The 20,068-nt window shown below is 50.3% G+C and overlaps 1 protein-coding gene across 2 annotated transcripts in view; it reads right to left on the reverse strand.

Annotated features, from left to right (window-relative positions):
* Window positions 1-11,535: 11,535 nt before the first annotated feature.
* ECE1 (endothelin converting enzyme 1) overlaps window positions 11,536-20,068 on the reverse strand; it is a 127,456-nt gene continuing 118,923 nt past the window's right edge. The window contains exons 17-19 of one of the 2 annotated variants that reach the window (XM_030805165.1): window positions 19,398-19,588; window positions 15,910-16,005; window positions 11,536-14,412 (exon numbers count right to left, since the gene is read on the reverse strand). In XM_030805165.1, the coding sequence (XP_030661025.1) occupies window positions 14,236-14,412; window positions 15,910-16,005; window positions 19,398-19,588 (464 nt within the window). In that variant the 3' untranslated portion in view covers window positions 11,536-14,235. The remainder of the gene's footprint in view (window positions 14,413-15,909; window positions 16,006-19,397; window positions 19,589-20,068) is intronic. The other variant, XM_030805166.1, reaches the window with a different exon arrangement.

Consider the following 20,068-nt stretch of genomic DNA (forward strand, 5'->3'; position numbering starts at 1 on the left):
AGGCGGAGGTTGCAGTGAGCCGAGATCGCGCCATTGCACTCCAGCCTGGGAGACAAGAGTGAGACTTCGTCTCAAACAACAACAACAATAACAACAACAAACCACTACCAATAAAAAAACACATCATGTTTTACACCATAAATGTATACAATTTTTGGCCTGGTGTTGTGGCTCGTCTGAAATCGCAGCTCTTTGAGAGGCCAAGGAAGGAGGATCCCTTTAGCCCAGGAATTTGAGACCAGCCTGGGCAACATGGCAAAACCCCATCTCTACTAAAAATATAAAATTAGCCAGGCATGGTGGCACACACCTGTAGTCCCAGCTACTTGGCAGGCTGACGTGGGAGGAATACCTGAACCTGGGAGGCAAAGGTTGCAATGAGCCAAATTGTGCCACTGCCCTCCAACCTGGGTGACAGAGTGAGACTCTATCTCTAAATAAATAAATAACAAATGTATGACAATAATACACAAAAGATGGAAGAGATGAATTGTGAATATTCTTTTTTTTTTTTTTTGAGATGGAGTTTTGCTCTGTCACCCAGGCTGGAGTGCAGTGGCACTATCTCAGCTCACTGCAACCTCTGCCTCCTGGGTTCAAGTGATTCTCCTGCCTCAGCCTCCCAAGTAGCTGGGATTACAGGCACCTGCCACCGCACCCAGCTAGTTTTTGTATTTTTTAGTAGAGACGGGGTTTCACCATGTTGGCCAGGCTGGTCTCGAACTCTTGACCTCAGGTGATCTGCACGCCTCGGCCTCCCAAAGTGCTGGGATTACAGGCACGAGCCACCACGCCCGGTCAAGAAGAATCATCTTTTACGACACATGAAAATTATATGGAATTCAGATTTCAGTGTCCATAAGGAAAGTGTCATTGGAACGTGCTGTCTCATTTGTGTATTGCCTATGGCTGCTTTTGTGCTCCAACAGCAGAACCTGGTAATTGTGACAGAGACAGAATAGTCTGCCAAGCCTAAGATATTTAGTATCTGGCCATCTACAGAGAAAATGTTTGCCAACCAGTGCAGTATGGGTCCACTAAGCAGAGATTCTGGAATCAGTGTTTTTGCTCAAGGGGTTAAAGGGCTTTCACAGGCTGGGCGCAATGGCTCATGCCTGTAATCCCAGCACTTTGGGAGGCCGAGGTGGGTGGATCACCTGAGGTAAGGAGTTCGAGACCAGCCTGGCCAACATGGTGAAAACCCATCTCTATTAATAATACAAAAATTAGCTGGGCATGGTGGCACATGTCTGTAATCCCAGCTACTCAGAAGGCTGAGGCAGGAGAATAGCTTGAACCCGGGAGGGGGAGGCTGCAATGCGCCAAGATCGTGCCATTGCACTCCAGCCTGGGTGACAAGAGTGAAAATCATCTCAAAAAAAAAAAAAAAAAAAAAAGGCTTTTGCAGGTTGGTTGGTTGGTTGTATGAAATGTGGACCCGAAGGTAAATGAGTAAATGAAGCTGAAATATCAGAATTGCCTTGCTATCCTGCAAAGAGAAGGATCCAAAGGCTTAGGGGGGTTGGAATGCAGAGTGCATTCGTCATGGAAGGCCTATTTACCCACTGCGGGAGGATCCAGAGGACACACCTTTCACCACTGTGGTGAATACATTTTTGAGAGGAGCTTCGGCATCCTTGAAGAGCTCTGTGGTCTTTTTCTCTTTTGGTTAGAAATTACAGTGGGGTCGGGCAAGGTGGCTCACGCCTGTAATCCTAGCACTTTGGGAGGCCAAGGCAGGCAGATCACTTGAGGCCAGTAGTTCCAGACCAGCCTAGCCAGCATGGTGAAATCCTGTCTCTACTAAAAAAAATACAAAAACTAGCCGGGCGTGGTGGCATGCACCTGCAGTCCCAGCTACTTGGGAGGCTGAGGCAGAAGAATAGCTTGAACCTGGGAGGCAGAGGTTGCAGTGAGCCGAGATCCTGCCACTGTACTTTAGTCTGGGCGAGAGAGTGAGACTCCTTCTCAAAAAAAAAAAGAAAGAAATTACAGTGGGAATTGCTATAATTTCCCATTGAACTGGGATCCCTAAATACAATGTGGATAATGAGATCCTGGGATAGCAGGGGTCAAGTGGCAGTACTTACTTGCCAAAACCACGGTGCACAGGTACTATAATTAACACAGAGCCAAAGTAGTAACCAGAATGATCTGACTCACAGAGACCTATGCATCATTGGCTAGTTGAGCATGGCATCCCTTGAAAAGAAGAGTATCAATAATTCATTAAAGTCTTTTTTTTTTCCAGATAGGGTCTCGCTCTGCACTCCAGGCTGGAGTGCAGAATCATGGCTCACTGCTGCCTTGACCTCCTGGGGTCAAGTGATCTTGGTGATTCCCATCAAATCCCCATTCAACCTACCTATTTGGCCTGTGCAGAAAACAGATGAATCTTGGAGAATGACAGTGGATTACCATAAACTTAATCAGACAGTAACTCAATTGCACTGCTGTTTCAGATATGGTTTAACTGCTTGAGCAAATTGGCATGTTCCCTGATACCTGATATGCAGCTACTGACTTGGCAAATGCCTTTTGCTCCATCCCTGTCCATAAAGACCACCAGAAGCAGTTTGCTTTCAGCAACACCTTCACTGTCCTATCTCAAGGATGTATCAGCTCTCCAGTTTTGTTTTTTTTTTTAAGATGGAGTCTCAGCTGGGCACAGTGGCTCATGCCTATAATCCTGGCACTTTGGGAGGCCGAGGCGGGTGGATCACGAGGTCAGGAGATTGAGACCATCCTAACACGGTATGTATATGTACATATACTTATATACACATATATATACACACACACATATATACATGTATATATACATATATATGTATGTATATATATATTTAGAGAGTTTCACTCTTGCTGCCCAGGCTGGAGTGCAATGGCATGATCTCGGCTCACTGCAACCTCTGCCTCCCGGGTTCAAGCGATTCTCCTGTCTCAACCTCCGGAGTAGCTGGGATTATAGGCATGCACCACCACGCCTGGCTAATTTTGTATTTTTAGTAGAGACGAGGTTTCTCCATGTTGGTCAGGCTGGTCTCAAACTCCAGGCCTCAGGTGATCTGCCCGTCTCAGCATCCCAAAGTGCTGGGATTACAGGCGTGAGCCACTGCGCCTGGCCACTAATTTTTTTTTTTTTTTTTTTGAGACAGAGTTTTGCTCTTGCTGCCCAGGCTGGAGTGCAATGGCGCAATCTCGGCTCACCGCAACCTCCACCTCCTGGATTCAAGTGATTCTCCTGCCTCAACCTAGCTGGGATTACAGATATGTGCCACTATGCCCAGCTAATTTTGTAATTTTAGTAGAGATGGAGTTTCTCGATGTTGATCAGGTTAGTCTCAAACTCCCGACTTCAGGTGATCCACCCGCCTCGGCCTCCCAAAGTACTGGGATTACAGGCGTGTGCCACTAATTTTTTTTTTTTTTTTTTTTTTTTTGAGACGGAGTCTCGCTCTGTCGCCCAGGCTGGAGTGCAGTGGCGCCACTAATTTTTATATATATTTTGTAGAGCCAGGGTCTTACTTTGTTTATCAGGCTGGTCTCAAACTCCTGGCCTCAACTGATCCCCCTGCCTTGGCCTCCCAAAGTGCTGGGGCTACAGGCAGGCATGAGCCACTGCACACGTCCTATTAAATTCTCACTTAATCTGAATAAGCAGAAGAGTTATGGAATGAATGAAGTCTAATTTGAATCACCAACACAGAGAATCATGGCCTCTCAACCAGTTTCTACACTTGAGGCAATTTTCAGACTTGGAGACCAGAATCCCTTGAATGAAAGGGAGGACAGATGCTCTACGAAAGACCTGCTACATTGCCAAAAACATATACTGTTAGTTTTTCTCCCAGTCTTCCCCAAGGGACCTGTGGCTATTTACCAGGGTGACTGCATATTGGAGAAAAGGAAGCAGTGAGACTTTCCAGGGATTATTGGACACTGGCTCTGAATTGACACTTTTTTCTGGAGACCCAAAATGTCACTGTGGTCCATCATCACAGTAAAGGTTTATGGAGGTCAGGTGATTTGATGGAGTTTTAGCTCAGGTCCTACTTACAGTGGGCCCAGTGGATGCTCAGATCAATCCTGTGGCTATTTCCCCAGCTCTGGAATGCATAATTGGAATAGATATACTCAGCAACTGGCAGAATCCCTGCATTGGTTCCCTGACCTGTGGTATAAGGGATATTACGGTAGGAAAGGCTAAATGGAAGCCACTAGAACTGCCTCTACTCGCAACATTAGTAAACCAAAACCACTCTGCATTCGCAGAGACTTCAGAGATGAGTACTCCATCAAGGACTTAAAAGATGCAGGAGTGATGATTCCCATCACATCCCCATTCAACTTACCTATTTGGCCTGTGCAGAAAACAGATGAATCTTGGAGAATGATAGTGGATTACCATAAACTTAATCAGACAGTAACTCAATTGCACTGCTGTTTCAGATATGGTTTAATTGCTTGAGCAAATTGGCATGTTCCCTGATACCTGGTATGCAGCTACTGACTTGGCAAATGCCTTTGCTCCATCCCTGTCCATAAAGACCACCAGAAGCAGTTTGCTTTCAGCAACACCTTCACTGTCCTATCTCAAGGATATATCAACTCTCCAGTTTTGTTTCTTTTTATTTAAGATGGAGTCTCAGCCGGGCACGGTGTCTCATGCCTATAATCCCAGCACTTTGGGAGGCCGAGGCGGGCGGATCACAAGGTCAGGAGATCGAGACCATCCTGGCTAACACAGTGAAACCCGTCTCTATTAAAAATACAAAAAATTAGCCGGGTGTGGTAGCGGGCGCCTGTAGTCCCAGCTACTCGGGAGGCTGAGGCAGGAGAATGGCATGAACCCAGGAGGCGGAGCTTGCAGTAAGCTGAGATTGTGCCACTGCACTCCAGCCTGGGTGACAGAGTGAGACTTTGTCACAATTAAAAAAAAAAAAAAAGATGGAGTCTCATGTGTTACCCAGGCTGGAGTGCAATGGCATGATCTCGGCTCACTGCAACCTCTGCCTCCTAGATTCAAGCGATTCTCCTGCCTCAGCCTCCTGAGTAGCTGGAATTACAGGTGTGTACTACCACACCCAGCTAATTTTTGTATTTTTAGTAGAGATGGGGTTTCACCATGTTGGCCACCAAGTTGGTCTTGAACTCCTGACCTCAGGTGATCCACCCACCTCAGCCTCCCAAAGTGCTGGGATTAGAGGTGTGAGCCACCATGCCCGGCCAACTCTCCACCTTTTTGTCATAATTTAGTTCACAGATTTTTTTTTTCCTTCTTCTTTTTGGCAGGGATCTATACAAAAAATTCTGGCTTCAGGCAGTCCTCCTGCCTCAGCCTCTCAAAGTGCTAGGATTACAGGTGTGAGCCACCACACCCAGCTGTTCACAGGGATCTTGATTGCTTCCCCTTTTACCCAAGATGCCATATCAGCCTACACATTGATGATACTGTGCTGAATGTACCTAGTTAGCAAGCAGCAGCAACTACCGTAGCCTTATTGGTAAATTCAATACCCAGTTCATGTTGGGAGCTCAGCCTGCATGGTAACTAAAATTCAGGGGTCTTCTACTCTGGTGACATTTCTACGGATCCAGTGGTCTCATCAGGCATGTCGAGTTAGTCCTTCCTTTTTTTTTTTTTTTTTTTTTGGAGATGGAGTCTCACTCTGTTGCCCAGGCTGGAGTGCAATGGCGCGATCTTGTCTCACTGCAACCTCTGCCTCCTGGGTTCAAGCAATTCACCTGCCTCGGCCTCCTGAGTAGCTGGGATTACAGGCATGTGCCACCATGCCTGACTAATTTTTGAATTTTTAGTAGAGACCGGGTTTTACCATGTTAGCCAGGCTGGTCTTGAACTGCAGACCCAAGGAGATATCCCTTTTAAGATGAAGAATACATTGTTACAGCTGGACCCTCCTACAACCAAGAAAGAGGCACAAGGCCTGGTGGGTCCCTTTGGATTTTGGAGACCATGTATTTCACATTTGGGTATTTTGCTCTGACCCATTTACTGAGTGATCTGAAAAGCTGCTAGTTTTAGATTATTTATTATTTATGGCTACACTCTCTGGAATGGGAAAAAACTGCTAGTTTTGAGTGGGACTCAGAACAAGAGAAGGCTCTGAAACAGGTCTAGGCTGCCGTGCAAACTGCACTGCCACTTGGGCCATAGGATACAGCAGATCCAGTGGCACTTGGAGTGTCATTAGCACATAGAGTTGTCTTCGGTCTTGGTAGACCCCTCCAGGTGAATCACAGTGCAGACCCTTAGGATTTTGAAGCAGAGCCCCACCATCCTCTGTGGATAACTACTGTTTTGTTTTTGTTTTTGTTTTCTTTTTCTTTTTGACAAAGTCTCACTCTGTCACCCAGGCTGGAATGCAATGGCGTGATCTTGGCTCAATGCAACCTTCACCTCCTGGGTTTAAGCGATTCTCCTGCCTCAGTCTCCCGAGTAGCTCAAGTTACAGGCATGCACCATCATGCCCAGCTAATTTGTGTATTTTTAGTAGAGATGGGGTTTTGCCATGTTGGCCAGGCTGGATTGTAGGCGTGAGCCACCACACCTAGCTAGCAGAAGAGGATTTTAATAATCACGTGGGGCCAGGTGTGGTGGCTCACGCCTGTAATCCCAGCACTTTCAGAGGCCGAGGTGGGTGGATCACGAGGTCAGGAGATTGAGACTATCTAGGTTTCATGGGGCCAGGAGTCAAAGGGCAGAAATTAGGAGTGACTCCAATCACTTTTTTTTTTTTAAGACGGAGTCTCGCTCTGTCACTAGGCTGGAGTGCAGTGGAGCAATCTCGGCTCACTGAAACCTCCGTTTCTTTTGTTCAAGCGATTCTCCTGCCTCAGCCTCCCGAGTAGTTGGGATTACAGGCACGTGCCACCATGCCCAACTAATTTTTGTATTTTTAGTAGAGATGGGGTTTCATCATGTTGGCCAGGATGGTCTTGATCTCCTGACCTCGTGATCTGCCTGCCTCGGCCTCCCAAAGTGCTGAGATTACAGGAGTGAGCCACCGCACCCAGCCTCCAATCACTTTTATCCCTACTGATGCGCTAGCAGCATTTCTGCTTCCTGTCCCCATGACCTTAGGCTCTGCTAGTTTAGAGGTTGGTTCCAAAGGCAGAAATGCTTCCACTAGGCAACACAATGATTACACTGAACTGGAGGTTGAGGCTGCCACTCAGTCGCGTTGTGCTCCGCATGCCCAAAATTAACAGGCAAAGAAGGAGGTCACTGTACTGGCTGGGATGACTGGTCTTGATTACCAAGGGAAAGTTGTATTGCTGCTACACAACAGAGGTTAGGGAGAGTATATCCGGAATACAGGAGCTCCCTTAGGGCATCTGTTAATATAGACAGTCTTTGTCTTACAATGATTTGACTTATGATTTTTTGACTTTATGATGGGCAAAAGTGATACGCATTCATTAGAAACTATCCTTTGAATTTTCCATTTTGATCTCTTCCTGGGCTAGCAATATGGAGTACAATGCTTTCTCATGATGCTGGGCAGTGGCGGCGACCGCGGCTCCCAGTCAGCCACACAATCACGAGGGTAGACAGCTGATACTGTCATCTACAGTGTGCTGTATTTAATAAATTACGTGAGATAGTCAACATATCTAGTCAATAAAATAGGCTTTGTGTTAGACGATTTTGCCCAACCGTAGGCTAATGGAAGTGTTCTGAGCACATTTAAGGGCTAAGCTATGATGTTCAGTAGGTTAGATGCATTAAGCGCATTTTCAATTCAGGATATCTGCAACTTAAGATGGATTTATCAGGGCCAGGTGCAGTGGCTCACACCTGTAATCTCAGCACTCAGGCCAAGGCAGGCAGATCGCTTGAGCCCAGGAGTTCAAGACCGGCCTGGGCCACATGGTGAAACCTTTGTCTCTACTAAAAATACAAAAAAATTAGCCAGGCATGATAGTGCGTGGAGGCTGAGGTGGGAGGATCACCGGAGCTTGGGAAGTTGAGGCTGCAGTGACCAAGATTGCACTGCTGCCCTCCAACCTGGGTGACAGAGTGGGACCCCATCTCAAAAAAAAAAAAAAAAAAAAAGATGGATTTATCAGGACATAACCTCATTGTAAGTGGAGGAGCATAAGTACCACATCCTGTGACTAACGTAAACAAAAGCGACAACAGCCCAGTTCAGGCAGGACTATTAATGGTCCAGGAATTTCAGGAATGAAGGTTTGGGTCACCCCACCAGGCAAAGAACCATGACCAGATGAGGTGCTTGCTGAGGGAAAAGGAATATGGAAAGGGCAGTGGAGGAAGGGAATTATAAAGACCAACTCTGACCACATGACCAGTTGCAGAAATGAGGACGGTAATAACTATGAGTATTTCTTCCTTATTTTGTTATGAATGTTTGTATATAGATTAGCCAAATATGTTTGTTTTCTTCCCTCTTATTACCTTATCATCTAACATGAGATGTATTAATAATTTAGGCTGGGTGCAGTGGCTCACGCCTGTAATCCCAGCTTTTTGGGAGGGCAAAGCAGGCAATTGCTTGAGGCCAAGGAGTTTGAGACCAGTCTGGGCAACATGGCAAAGCCCTGTCTCTACAGAAAATACAAAAAATTAGCTGGGGGTGGTGGTGTGCACCTGTAGTCCCAGCTACTGGGGAGGCTGAGGCGGGAGGATCACCTGGGCCCAGGAAGTGGAGGCTACAGTGAGCCGAGATTGCACCACTGCACTCCAGCCTGGGCGACAGAGCGAGACCCTGTCTCAAAATAAATAAACAAATAAATAAAATAATAGTAAACTTTATATTATGGTATTTAGGTTACAGGATATCAAAAGAGAAGAATGAACATTATCCAAGGATTTTGCATCTTCTCCTGGGGAAGGGTTGGTGTGTATTTGGTTGCATCCAGGATAGTTGTATCATGTTAGGTTTAAGTATGACTTTGTTATTGTGTGTATTTGGAAATGAAGTGTGGTTTAAGGATATCAATGAGGAAAATTAAAATTCTTCCATGATTTTTAAAACTTTTTTCTTTAGCCTCAGTCTAGTTGTCTTCCCTACTAGATCGATTGATTGATTGATGGAGACAGACTCTCACTCTGTCACCCGGGCTGGAGTGCAGTGGCACGATTTTGGCTCACTGCAAGCTCTGCCTCGCGGGTTGATGCCATTCTCCTGCCTCAGCCTCCCGAGTAGCTGGAACAACAGGCACCCGCCACCACGCCCAGCTAATTTTTTGTATTTTTAGTAGAGATGGGGTTTCATTGTGTTAGCCAGGATGGTCTCGATCTCCTGATCTCGTGATCTGCCCGCCTCGGCCTCCCAAAGTGCTGGGATTACAGGCGTGAGCCACCGCGCCCGGCCTATTCAGTCGTCTTTTATGTTCTTCAGGAAAATTGCATAATTTTCTTCATAAAGGACTTGCCCATTTCTCACTGGGTTTCTTCTTGTATTAGATTCTCGAAGTGTGGACTCTTCTCCAGTCCCTCCCTTCTGCAGTTCCTTCACCCTTACGGAGGAGAGCCTCTGCTGCGCCCTTTTCCTTACACAATTAATTATTATTTTCCATTTGTTCCCAACTTGCATCCTGCGCGTATTTCCATCTGCTTAGCTGCAGGGTAGATCCCTGAAGGGCCAGGCTGGGGTTTTAATTCCTGCTGGGTGAGTGGGGTGTGCACAGAGCTGGGTGGGGGAGGGGGTAGGATCTATTGTTAACAAAGAAGGGAGAAGGAGGAGGGAGGAGTGAGGGGTCCCAGGGTCTCAGAGCAGGGAAGAGGAAGGAGGCTAAGGTGGGCAGATCACCTGAGGTTGGGAGTTCGAGACCAGCCTGACCAACATGGAGAAACCCCATCTCTACTAAAAATACAAAAAATTAGCCGGGCGTGGCATCACGTGCCTGTAATCCCAGCTACTCAGGAGGCTGAGGCAGGAGAATTGCTTGAACCTGGGAGGTGGAGGTTGCGGTGAGTCGAGGTCACGCCATCCCACTCCAGCCTGGGCAATGAGAACGAAACTCCGTCTCAGAAAAAAAAAGAAAGGAAAAAAACTGAAAATAGGGTCATTGCTAATATAATTAGCTAAAATGGGGTCATTAGGGTTGGCCCCAATCCAGTATGACTGGTGTCTTCATAAAAGGGGGAAATTTGGACAGAGACAGGCATGCACGCAGGGAGAACACCATATGAAGATGAAGGCAGAGGCCCGGGTGATGCTTCTCCAAGCCAAGGAGCACCAAAGGTTGCCAGAAGCTAGGAGAGCCTGGAACCGAGTCAATGTTGCCAACACCTTGATCTTGGACTTTGAGCCTCCAGAACCGGGAGTTGTGGAAGGCCCCAAGTTTGTGGTACTTTGTTAGGGTGGCCCTAGCAAACCCATACACTGTGACAGAAGGAAGCCTGTGTGAGTTTCCTGGTACTGACTGGGAGGTTAGGAAGGACTTCCTAGAGGAGGAGAAGCTGAGCTGGGGTTTCAAGGATGGGTAGTTTATCAGGCAAGAGCATTCCAGGCAGAGTGAAGAACACACGCAAACCCCAGGAGGCACAGTGTACATCAGAGATTCTTCCTTGAACTTTTCTTTCCTTTTTTTTTTTTTTTTTTTTTTTGAGACAGAGTTTTGCTCTGTCACCCAGACTGGAGTGCATTGGCATGATCTTGGCTCACTGCAACCTCTGCCTCCCAGGTTCAAGTGATTCTCCCGCCTCAGCCTCCTGAGTAGCTGGGACTACAGGCGTGTGCCACTGTGCCCGGCTAATTTTTGTATTTTTAGTGGAGACGGGGTTTCGCCATGGTCACAGGCTGGTCTCAAACTCCTGACCTCAAGTGATCCACCCGTCTCAGCCTCCCACAGTGCTGGGATTACAGGCATGAGCCACCGTGCCTGGCTTTTTCTTTTTCTTTTTTTTTGAGATGGAGTCTCGCTCTGCTGCCCAGGCTGGAGTACAGTGGCGCAATCTCAGCTCCTGCAATCTCCACCTCCTAGGTTCAAGCGATTCTTCTGCCTCAGCCTCCCAAGTAGCTATGATTACAGGTGTGCTCCATCATGCCTGGCTAATTTTTGTATTTTCAGTAGAGCTGGGGTTTCCCCACATTGGCCAGGCTGGTCTCAAAACTCCTGACCTCAGGTGATCCACCTGCCTCGGCCTCCCAAAGTGCTGGGATTGCATGCATGAGTCACCGTACCCAGCCCTCTTTGAACCTTTCTTTGATTTTCCCTACTACCTGCCCTGCCCAAACATCTGAGACCTGGAAACTCCCTTGCTGGAAGATAACGGAAAAATTATTTTTACCAGGAGGCCTCTTGGACCCAGGTGGTGATGTGCATCATTCTCACCAGCAGGGGGTGCTCACACAATTGTAGGTGAAGGAAGGGTGGTTGGGGGCACAGGTACTGAGCAACCTTCTGGCATTTGTCAGGGTCCAAGACCCCTGCTCTCAGGGGCAGGTGCACCCAGCCCTGGAGAAGCTAGGGTGGACAGCCCTGTGCTGGCCTCCCAGGACACACAGCACCCTGGGAGGACAGACACCCAGACACATGGCCCTCAGTACAAGTATTTTATTTCCATTACAATAGTGCCACACCAAAACTACAGTAGCACAAAACATAATACAAAAAATAGATTCCCAGCTCCCAACCCCATGTCCACGCACCCACAGAGAAGCCAGCCCTATGGCTCCCCAGGCCTAAGGGGAGGGGTCTCACTTCATTTTCCTTAAAGCTCTGGAGCGGGTAGTGGCAGTGGCAGGGGCTTCCACCCCTGCTGGGCCTGAGCCCTCTTCTTCCCCCACCCCCTGCCGGCCCCAGCAGACCTGAGCCCAAAGTGTGGTCTCCATTCCCTGGGGCTGCACCCCCAGCCCTAGGACACCTGCCTCTGTCCAGGGAGGGGGTCCAAGCCCATGGTGCTGGTGCTGACACTGCAGGACCACCTCCCTCCACGTGGAAGGCAGGAGGGTCGGGGGAGGGGAGGCAGAGGGGACACCATGGCTGGGAGAAGCCCGCCTCTACGTGGCAAGGGGACTGCGGCTGGCTCCTGCTCCAGCTACTTCTCGGGTTCCTGTCTCCTCTGCAGAGCTACCAGGACTGCTGCATGCTGGGACCAGGTCCTCCATCTGGAATCCACTCTCGACACCCTGCACCAGCTTGGAGGCGGATCCCAAGGTGGCAAGGGTGTCCCTGTGCTGTCTGCTTCCTCTTGGGCAGGAGGATTCCAGCTTCCCGGGTGAGGGGAGAGCACTGTCTGGGCAGGGCTGGGCCAGGAGGCCTGGGCTGCTGAGGTGGGAAAGCGGTGACTGTGGAGGGCACGTGCTGCCCCCACCTCTGTCTCGGGGCCTGGCTTCCCCATTGGATGGCAGAGGTGGTTCCAGTGCTTCCACTTGGTGGAGCCCGTGAATCTGCTATTGGAGAAGCTGTGGTCTCAGGGGGGAGACAGATACCACAGGCCAGACTGGGTTGAGGAATCTTCCCCTCACAATGTCCCCTGGCTAAAAGCATCCATCTAGCTGCAAGTACTATCTCGATTCAACCCAGGGGCCGACAATGGACTGCAGCCCAGCGTAAGTCCAGCAGTTTTGCAGTCTTATGATGCCCCGTGCCGTGGACCTGCCGGCCAGAGCTCCTGGGCTCCCACGGAGGTTAGCCCCGCAGGCACCGGGGAAATGGGGATATGGCCTGTGCTTCAGTCAGGACACTTGGGGGCTGCACTGAGGAGGCCAAGGGGCATCTAGGGGCAGGGGCTGTCTCCTTGGGGTGGAGACTGGCAGCTGCAGCCTCGGATAAGGCACTAGAGGACCGGACTGGTCCTGGGAGCCAGGCCCAGCCATGTGGTGGACGACGGTGCTCAGAGAGAGGATTTGGGTCCTGTGGGAGGTGACAGCTGTTTCTCTTTTTTTTTTGGGACGGAGTCTCCCTCTGTCACGCAGGTTGGAGTGCAGTGGCGCAATCTCAGCTCACTGCAACCTCTGCCTCCTGAGTTCAAGAGATTCTCTTGCCTCAGCCTCCCAAGTAGCTGGGATTACAGGCGCCTGCCACAACGCCCGGCTAATTTTTTGTATTTTTAGTAGATACGGGGTTCCACTATGTTGGCCAGGCTGGTCTCGAACTCCTGACCTCAGGTGATCCGCCCACCTCAACCTCCCAAAGTGCTAGGATTACAGGAGTGAGCCACTGCGCCCAGCCTGTTTTCTCTTTTCTCCTTTCCCTGGGGAAGAGGGTTGGCCAGACAGACCCTGGTGTGGCTGGGATGGGGGACTGCTGCAGAGAGGTAACAGGCCCCTGAGATAGACATGGAACAGCCCGAAAAGGTGGGACTGAGAGGGGACACTTGTGGCCAGCAGTGTATCTCTGACAGAGTGTCACCCCGCAGGGCTCCTGCAGTCTCGATTCAGGGTGCTTGGTGCCCCCAGATGGTGTTTGAGGGTCCTGACCTGGCCTCATTCTGCCATAGCCATCAGCCCCTGCTGTGGCTTTGGGGATCAGAACTTCCCAGCTAAGGGCTCCCACTGTTGGACTCAGGGGACAGAGGCAGGCTAGCTGAAGGGGCAGTGCCCATGAGCTGGGCCCCCCCAGAGCCAGCTCCTCTCTCTGCCTAGCCTCCACACCTCTACTGGTCTCCATGCCCTTGCACGAGGTGACAGGAGCTGAAATCACACATCCCAAGAGCTGAGGCAGCTGTCTGATTTGGAGACTTGCTCTGTGGCCCAGGGATCCCTGCCTCAGCCCAGCCTCACAGGGAGTGGGGAAGAGAGGGAGTAAATCAGTGGGGCTTCCCTTGTCCACAGGTTATTTAGAAAAACAGAACATAATAAATATACCAATTCTTTCCTTAAAAAAAAAAAAGTGTTTAAATGCGTTTTTCCCTGAAGATTTCCAGTGTATTCCACAATGTTTAAAAAATAGTTTCCCCAAAAATATATCTTGAAAGCATTTGACACAGTGGTATTTGTGGCGTATCTGGCGCTTGTCAGCGTGGGGCCCAGGCCTGATAAGCCACCAGTCCAGCACCCGAATTCCTGCTGAAGGTGGCGCACACGTGTGCCTGGGATGTCCGGCTCTTCACAGGGGATCAGATTGCGGGTCAAGTTGAGAGCCAACACCATGGGCTCGGTTCTGGCTGAAAACCCTCCAGTGTGAGGAAGCAGGGCCCCGGGTGGCCAAGTGGGCTGAGCAATGCCCTGGAGGCTGGATGGGGGGCTTGTCCTCAGCCCCTTCCCCTCCTCCGTCTTGGCTCTCTCCGCTTCGTCCTTACCAGACTTCGCACTTGTGAGGCGGGTTCATGGGTGAGCCAGGCGGGCAGCGGAAGTGCTCTGAGAACTCCCTGGAATTGGAGAGGGAGCCGATGACCCGGAAGCGAGAGGGGCTGTGGGGATCGGTGATGAGGCCTTCGTGGGAGCTCTCAGGTGTGCGGACGGAGCACCAGACCTTTGAAGGGGCAACAGGGAGAGGCCAGGGTCACTGTGGGGCCCTGGGGCTGCCAGATTGTCCCCATTACAACAGCAGGGGAGGCCAGGTGCGGTGGCTCACACCTGTAATCCCAGCACTTTGGGAGCCAAGGTGGGAAGGCTGCTTGAGCCCAGGAGTTCATGACCAGCTTGAGCAACATGGCAAGACCCCATCTCTACAAAAAATTTAAAAAAAATTAACCAGGCATGGTGGTGTGCACCTATGGTCCCAGCTCCTGGGGAGGCTGAGGCGGGAGGATCACTGGAGCTGGAGAAGTCAAGGCTGCAGTGAGCTGCGATTGTGCCACTGCATTCTAGCCTGGGTGATAGACTGAGATCCTGTCTCAAAAAAACAAAACAAGGCTGGGTGTGGTGGCTCATGCCTGTAATCCCAGCACTTTAAGAGGCCAAGTGGGGGGTGGATCACTTGAGGCCAGGAGTTCGAGACCGGCCTGGCAAACATGATGAAACCCTGTCTCTACTAAAAATACAAAAATTAGCTGGGCATGGTGGTGCGTGCCTATATCCCAGCTACACGAGAGGATGAGGCAGGAGAATCACTTGAACCTGGGAGGTTGAAGTTGCAGTGAGCCGAGATCGCGCCATTGCACTCCAGGCTGGGCGACCGAGGGAGACTCCGGCTCCAAAAAAACAAAACCCAGAAAGTACAACACCAGGGAGATGAGCCCCCCACCCGACCCTGAGATCCCGGGGAGTCCCCTCGAACTCCCTGAGGCACCTGCATTCGATTCCGTCTGAACAAACGACTGTGTCCAAACACCAGTTGGAAAAGCTTGGATTTAGTCCAGATCTCTCATTTCCTGGGCAGAACAAATTGTCTAATGGCCTGGTAGCTCTGAGTGCCAGCAGAAGGCTACCAGATGAATGCCGACTGAAGGGATGATCTGGGATGATCACAGCAAGACAGAATCTTGCTATGTTGCCCAGGCTGGAGTGCAGTGGCGTGATCTTGGTTCACTGCAACCTCTGCCTCCCAGGTTCAAGTGATTCTCATGCTTCAGCCTCCCAAGAAGCTGGGACTACAGGCGGCCACCACCATGCCTGGCTTTTTTGTATTTTTTCATGGAGACAGGGTTTCACTATGTTGACTAGGCTGCTCTCAAACTCCTGACCTCAGGTGATCCGCTTGCCTCGGCCGCCCAAAGTGCTGGGATTACAGGCGTGGGCTGCTGTGCCTGGCTGGGCATCTTAAGTTTAAGAAATCTCTAGAGCCCTAGAACCAGAAGGGCCCTGAGTGATCACCTCATCCTCTCATTCACCAGATCCAGGAATCCCTTCACTGGTACTTTTGGCCCTTCCGTGCATCTCTCTAACCACAGGGCACATGTGCTGTGCATAGTCCAGTGAGTTGGGAAGTTATCAATCTGTGGGGAACTTGCCTTTCTGCTCTCTGGGCTCTTGAAACATCAAGATGGCAGAATGTACCATGGGTGGCATGTTTTCCTAATGGACTCACCTGTGCAAAGCCCAGGAAGAAGAGCTGGTTATTGGTGAGGCCCAGGGTGGGCAGCGTCTGCTCAGCCCCATTCTTCTTCACCCAGTTCTGGTAAGCCTGGGAGGAGAGAAAACCAAAGCTCAGGGGTTCCCATGGCAGGTGGTGAAGGAGGGGACTGGTATGGAGGTCTCAGGGAGCTCCCCTGTGTTGGTGCAGGGACTACTTTCTGGGGATCTGGGCCTGGGCTCAGCCTAGGGGAGCCCTCTTCTTGATGTGCACTCATTTAGCCCTATGGCTTAAAATACCTTCTATGCACTGATGGCTCTCACATTTACACCTTCTGCTCCAGCCTCTTCCCTGATGTGTATATTCAACTGTGCCAGCTGGACAGCCAAGATGCATCTCAAACTTAACATGGTATAAACAGAGGAGCCACATCATGTGCGCACATGCGTGCACACACACACACACACACACAAACTTTTCCCATCATAGTCAATGATACCACCATCCATCGTCCCAGGCGCCAAACCCAGAAAGCTTCTTCAATTCTTCTTTCTCTCATATCAAACATTGACCACTGCTCTGCTCCCCCTTCCCATTGCTCTACACGGTCTCTTCCCTGGACAACCTCACAACAGCTTTCTAATCAGTCTTCTGACTCAGGCTGATTCAATTCCATTCCCTTCCTGGCAAAGCAACTTCAGTGAACCTTAGGAAGCAGGTGCTGGCAAACCTTTTCTGTGGATGGCCAGAGAGTGAGTACATTGGGATTTGTGGGTCACCGTTGCAATGACTCAATTCTGCTATTGCAGCATGAAAGCAGCCACATGGCTGGGTGCGATGGCTGACACCTGTAATCCCAGCACTTTGGAAGGCCGAGGCAGGTGGATCACCTGAGGTTAGGAGTTTGAGACCAGTCTGGCCAACATGGTGAAACCCCATCTCTACTAAAAATACAAAAATTAGCCGAGGTGTGGTGGCGCGTGACTGTAATCCCAGCTACTCAGGAGGCTGAGGCAGGAGAATCACTTGAACCAGGAAGGCAGAGGTTGCAGTGAGCCGAGATCGCGCCACTGCACTCTAGTCTGGGCGACAGTGAGTGAGACCCTGTCTCAAAAAAAAAAAAAATGCCACAGACATGGAAACAAATGGAGCCAGCTGCGACCCCAAGAAACTTCATTTACAAAAACCGCCTCACAGCTAAATTTGGCTCATGGGCTGTAGGTGTGCCGACTCGTTTTTGTTTTTGTTTTTTGGAGACAGGGTCTTACTGTCGCCCAGGCTGGAGTGCATTGGCACAATCTCGGCTCTCGGCAACCTCCACCTCCTAGGCTCAAGCGATCCTCCCACCTCAGCCTCCTGAGTAACTGGAACCACAGATGCACGCCACCATGCCCAGCTAATTTTTTTGTATTTTTGGTAGAGACGGGGTTTCACCATGTTGCCCAGGCTGGTCTTGAACTCGAGCTTGTGATCCACCTACCCTGGCTTCCCAAAGTGCTGGGATTACAAGTATGAGCCACGGCACCCAGAGGACTCTTGTTTTATTTTTATTTATTTATTTATTTGAAACAGAGTCTCGCTCTGTCACACAGGCTGGAGTGCAGTGGCACAATCTCGGCTCACTGCAACCTCTGCCTCCTGGGTTTAAAAGATTCTCATGCCTCAGCCTCCCAAGTAGCTAGGATTATAGGCATGCGCCACCACGCTCGGCTATTTTTTATATATAAATATGTACATATTTTTTAGATGGAGTCTTGCTCTGTTGCCCAGGCTGGAGTGCAGTGGTGCGAACTTGGCTCACTGCAACCTCCACCTTCCGGGTTCAAGCAATTCCCTGCCTCAGCCTCCCGAGTAGCTGGGATTACAGGTGCCTGCCACCACGCCTGGCTAATTTTTGTATTTTTAGTAGAGACGGGGTTTCACTATCTTGGGCAGGCTGGTCTTGAACTCCTGACATCGTGATCCACCTGCCAAGGCCTCCCAAAGTGCAGGGATTAGAGGCATGAGCCACCGTGCCCAGCTATTTTTATATTTTTAGTAGAGACGAAGTTTCACCATGTTGGCCAGGCTGGACTTGAACTCCTGGCCTCAAATGATCTGCCCACCTTGGCCTCCCAAAGTGCTGGGATTACAGGCGTGAGCCACTGCGCCCGGCTGACCCCTGTTTTAAAGGGTTAGTTGAATCATGTCATTCCTCTATTTTAAAACCCTATATTGTGTCTCTCTATCATAACCAGGACAAAACCCAAGCTCCTTCCTCAGCCGCAGCCGACAGAAGCCCACAGTGGCCTGGTCTCTGCATTCCCTGCACTCTGCCCCGCCCTTCTTCCCATCCTTGGACGCGCCAGGCTTGTGTCTAGTTCGTGGCTTCTGCACTTGCTCTTCCTCTTGCTAAGACCATTTTCCCCAGCTTTTCCCAGGCTCTTCCTCATCATTTAGGTCTCTATGCAAATGTCATAACCCCAGAGAAGGCCTGCTGTGGCCAGTGTCCCCCCCATTATTCCTCTTACCCCCCGTTATTCCTCACTACTTCTCCCCAGTTTATATTCGTCACCTTATCAATAGCTGACATTATCTTACAGATTTATTATGTATGTATTTGCCTTTCTTCCCCTTCCAGCCTCCACTAAGAGTATAAGCTTTTTGAGAGCAGGATGAGCTTCAAACACAGCCCCTGCTGGGTAGATTCTCAATACCTTTCATTGACTCGTGGACTCTAAGCAACCTATCCAATGTTTCTGGGCTCAGTTTGCTTATCTGCAAAACGGGGATTATAATATCTAATTGTAAAGCTGCTGGGAATACTCCAAGCCTGGCACTTAAGAAGGCCTCAATAAATGACAGCTCTATGGATTTCTGCTCTTACTGCCATGGTTGGGAGGGAGCCCTGTCTTAATCTCTCGGACGGACACCTACTGTTTTTCTCTCGTGGCCTCTGTTACCTCTCCCATCTGACTCAGCAGGCACCTCTGAGTGTCTCTCTGGGTCAGCCCGTGTCTAAATCATCTTGTTTTATCTTCTCAACAACCCAATAATGCAGGTAGTAGCTAATCAGAGCCAAGTCAAGTGAGGCTCAAGGAGGTTCTGTGACTTACTCCAGAACCAAGACTTGAACCCAGAACTGACTCCACGACCAGTGTTCCTTGCCCTGGCTCCTTAGTCCTCAGGGGCCTCCCGGACCCACAGCTGGCGGACTTGGTGGTGGCTTCCCCTGCAGAGGTGAGAACAGGCAGGCTCTTCAGGTGGACCATGCCTGAACCCCTTCCTGTGTCTCTGTCAGGCCAGACTCAGAGCACAAAGCCTTCTGGGGCCAAGCCCTGTGTTGGGGGCCTCCACAGTTGGCATCGCGATTGGTCCTCACCACCCCCCATTTCGCAGAAGAGGAAACGGAAGCTTGCACGGCTGCTGCGCCTGCCCTGGTTGTCCGTGATGATCCTCTACAGACAGGCATCTGGAAGGAGCCAGCGCTGGGCCCAGGCGTGTGTGGGGAGCGGGACTCTCACCCGATAGGCCGCCTTGAGGCCCCCGTTGTCGGCGATGTTCTCCCCCAGGGTGTGCCGCCCGTTCACCGGCTCCCCGTTCACGCTGTAGTTGCTGTACTGCTCTACCATGCACTCGGTCTGACGCTTGAAGGCCTCTACGGATGAGTTCTTCCACCATGGCCGGAGGTTCCCGTCCTTGTCATACTCCCGTCCTGTGGGTCAGAGGGAGGCATCATATCAAGGGAGGGAGTGGCAGAGCAGGGACCTGCTGCTCCTCCCTGCTCCTGGTGAGAAGTGGTTCATCTGTCCACCCCCGTCCTCCAGCCACCATGGGGAGACGAGGTCCCTGTGAGTGCCGAGGGACGTGGATGGGGTGGCTGGTCAGAGGCGGGAGAGGATGGAGGAGAGAGATCGGGCAAAGCTCCAGCGTGGCCTGAGGCTTAGTGGAGCTTGCTTTGTTTTCTTTTTTTTTTTTTTTTTTTTTTTTTTTTGAGACAGTCTCACTCTGCCACCCAGGCTGGAGTGCAGTGGCACAATCTCAGCTTACCGCAACCTCTGCCTCCTGGGTTCAAGTGATTCTTGTGCCTCAGCCTCCAGAGTAGCTGGGATTACAGGCACATGCCGCCACACCTAGCTGATTTCTGTTTTTTTTTTAGTAGAGATGGGGGTCTCACCATGTTGGCCAGGCTGGT

The sequence above is a fragment of the Nomascus leucogenys genome, chromosome 24 (assembly GCF_006542625.1).
Source record: "Nomascus leucogenys isolate Asia chromosome 24, Asia_NLE_v1, whole genome shotgun sequence".
NCBI lineage: Eukaryota > Metazoa > Chordata > Mammalia > Primates > Hylobatidae > Nomascus > Nomascus leucogenys.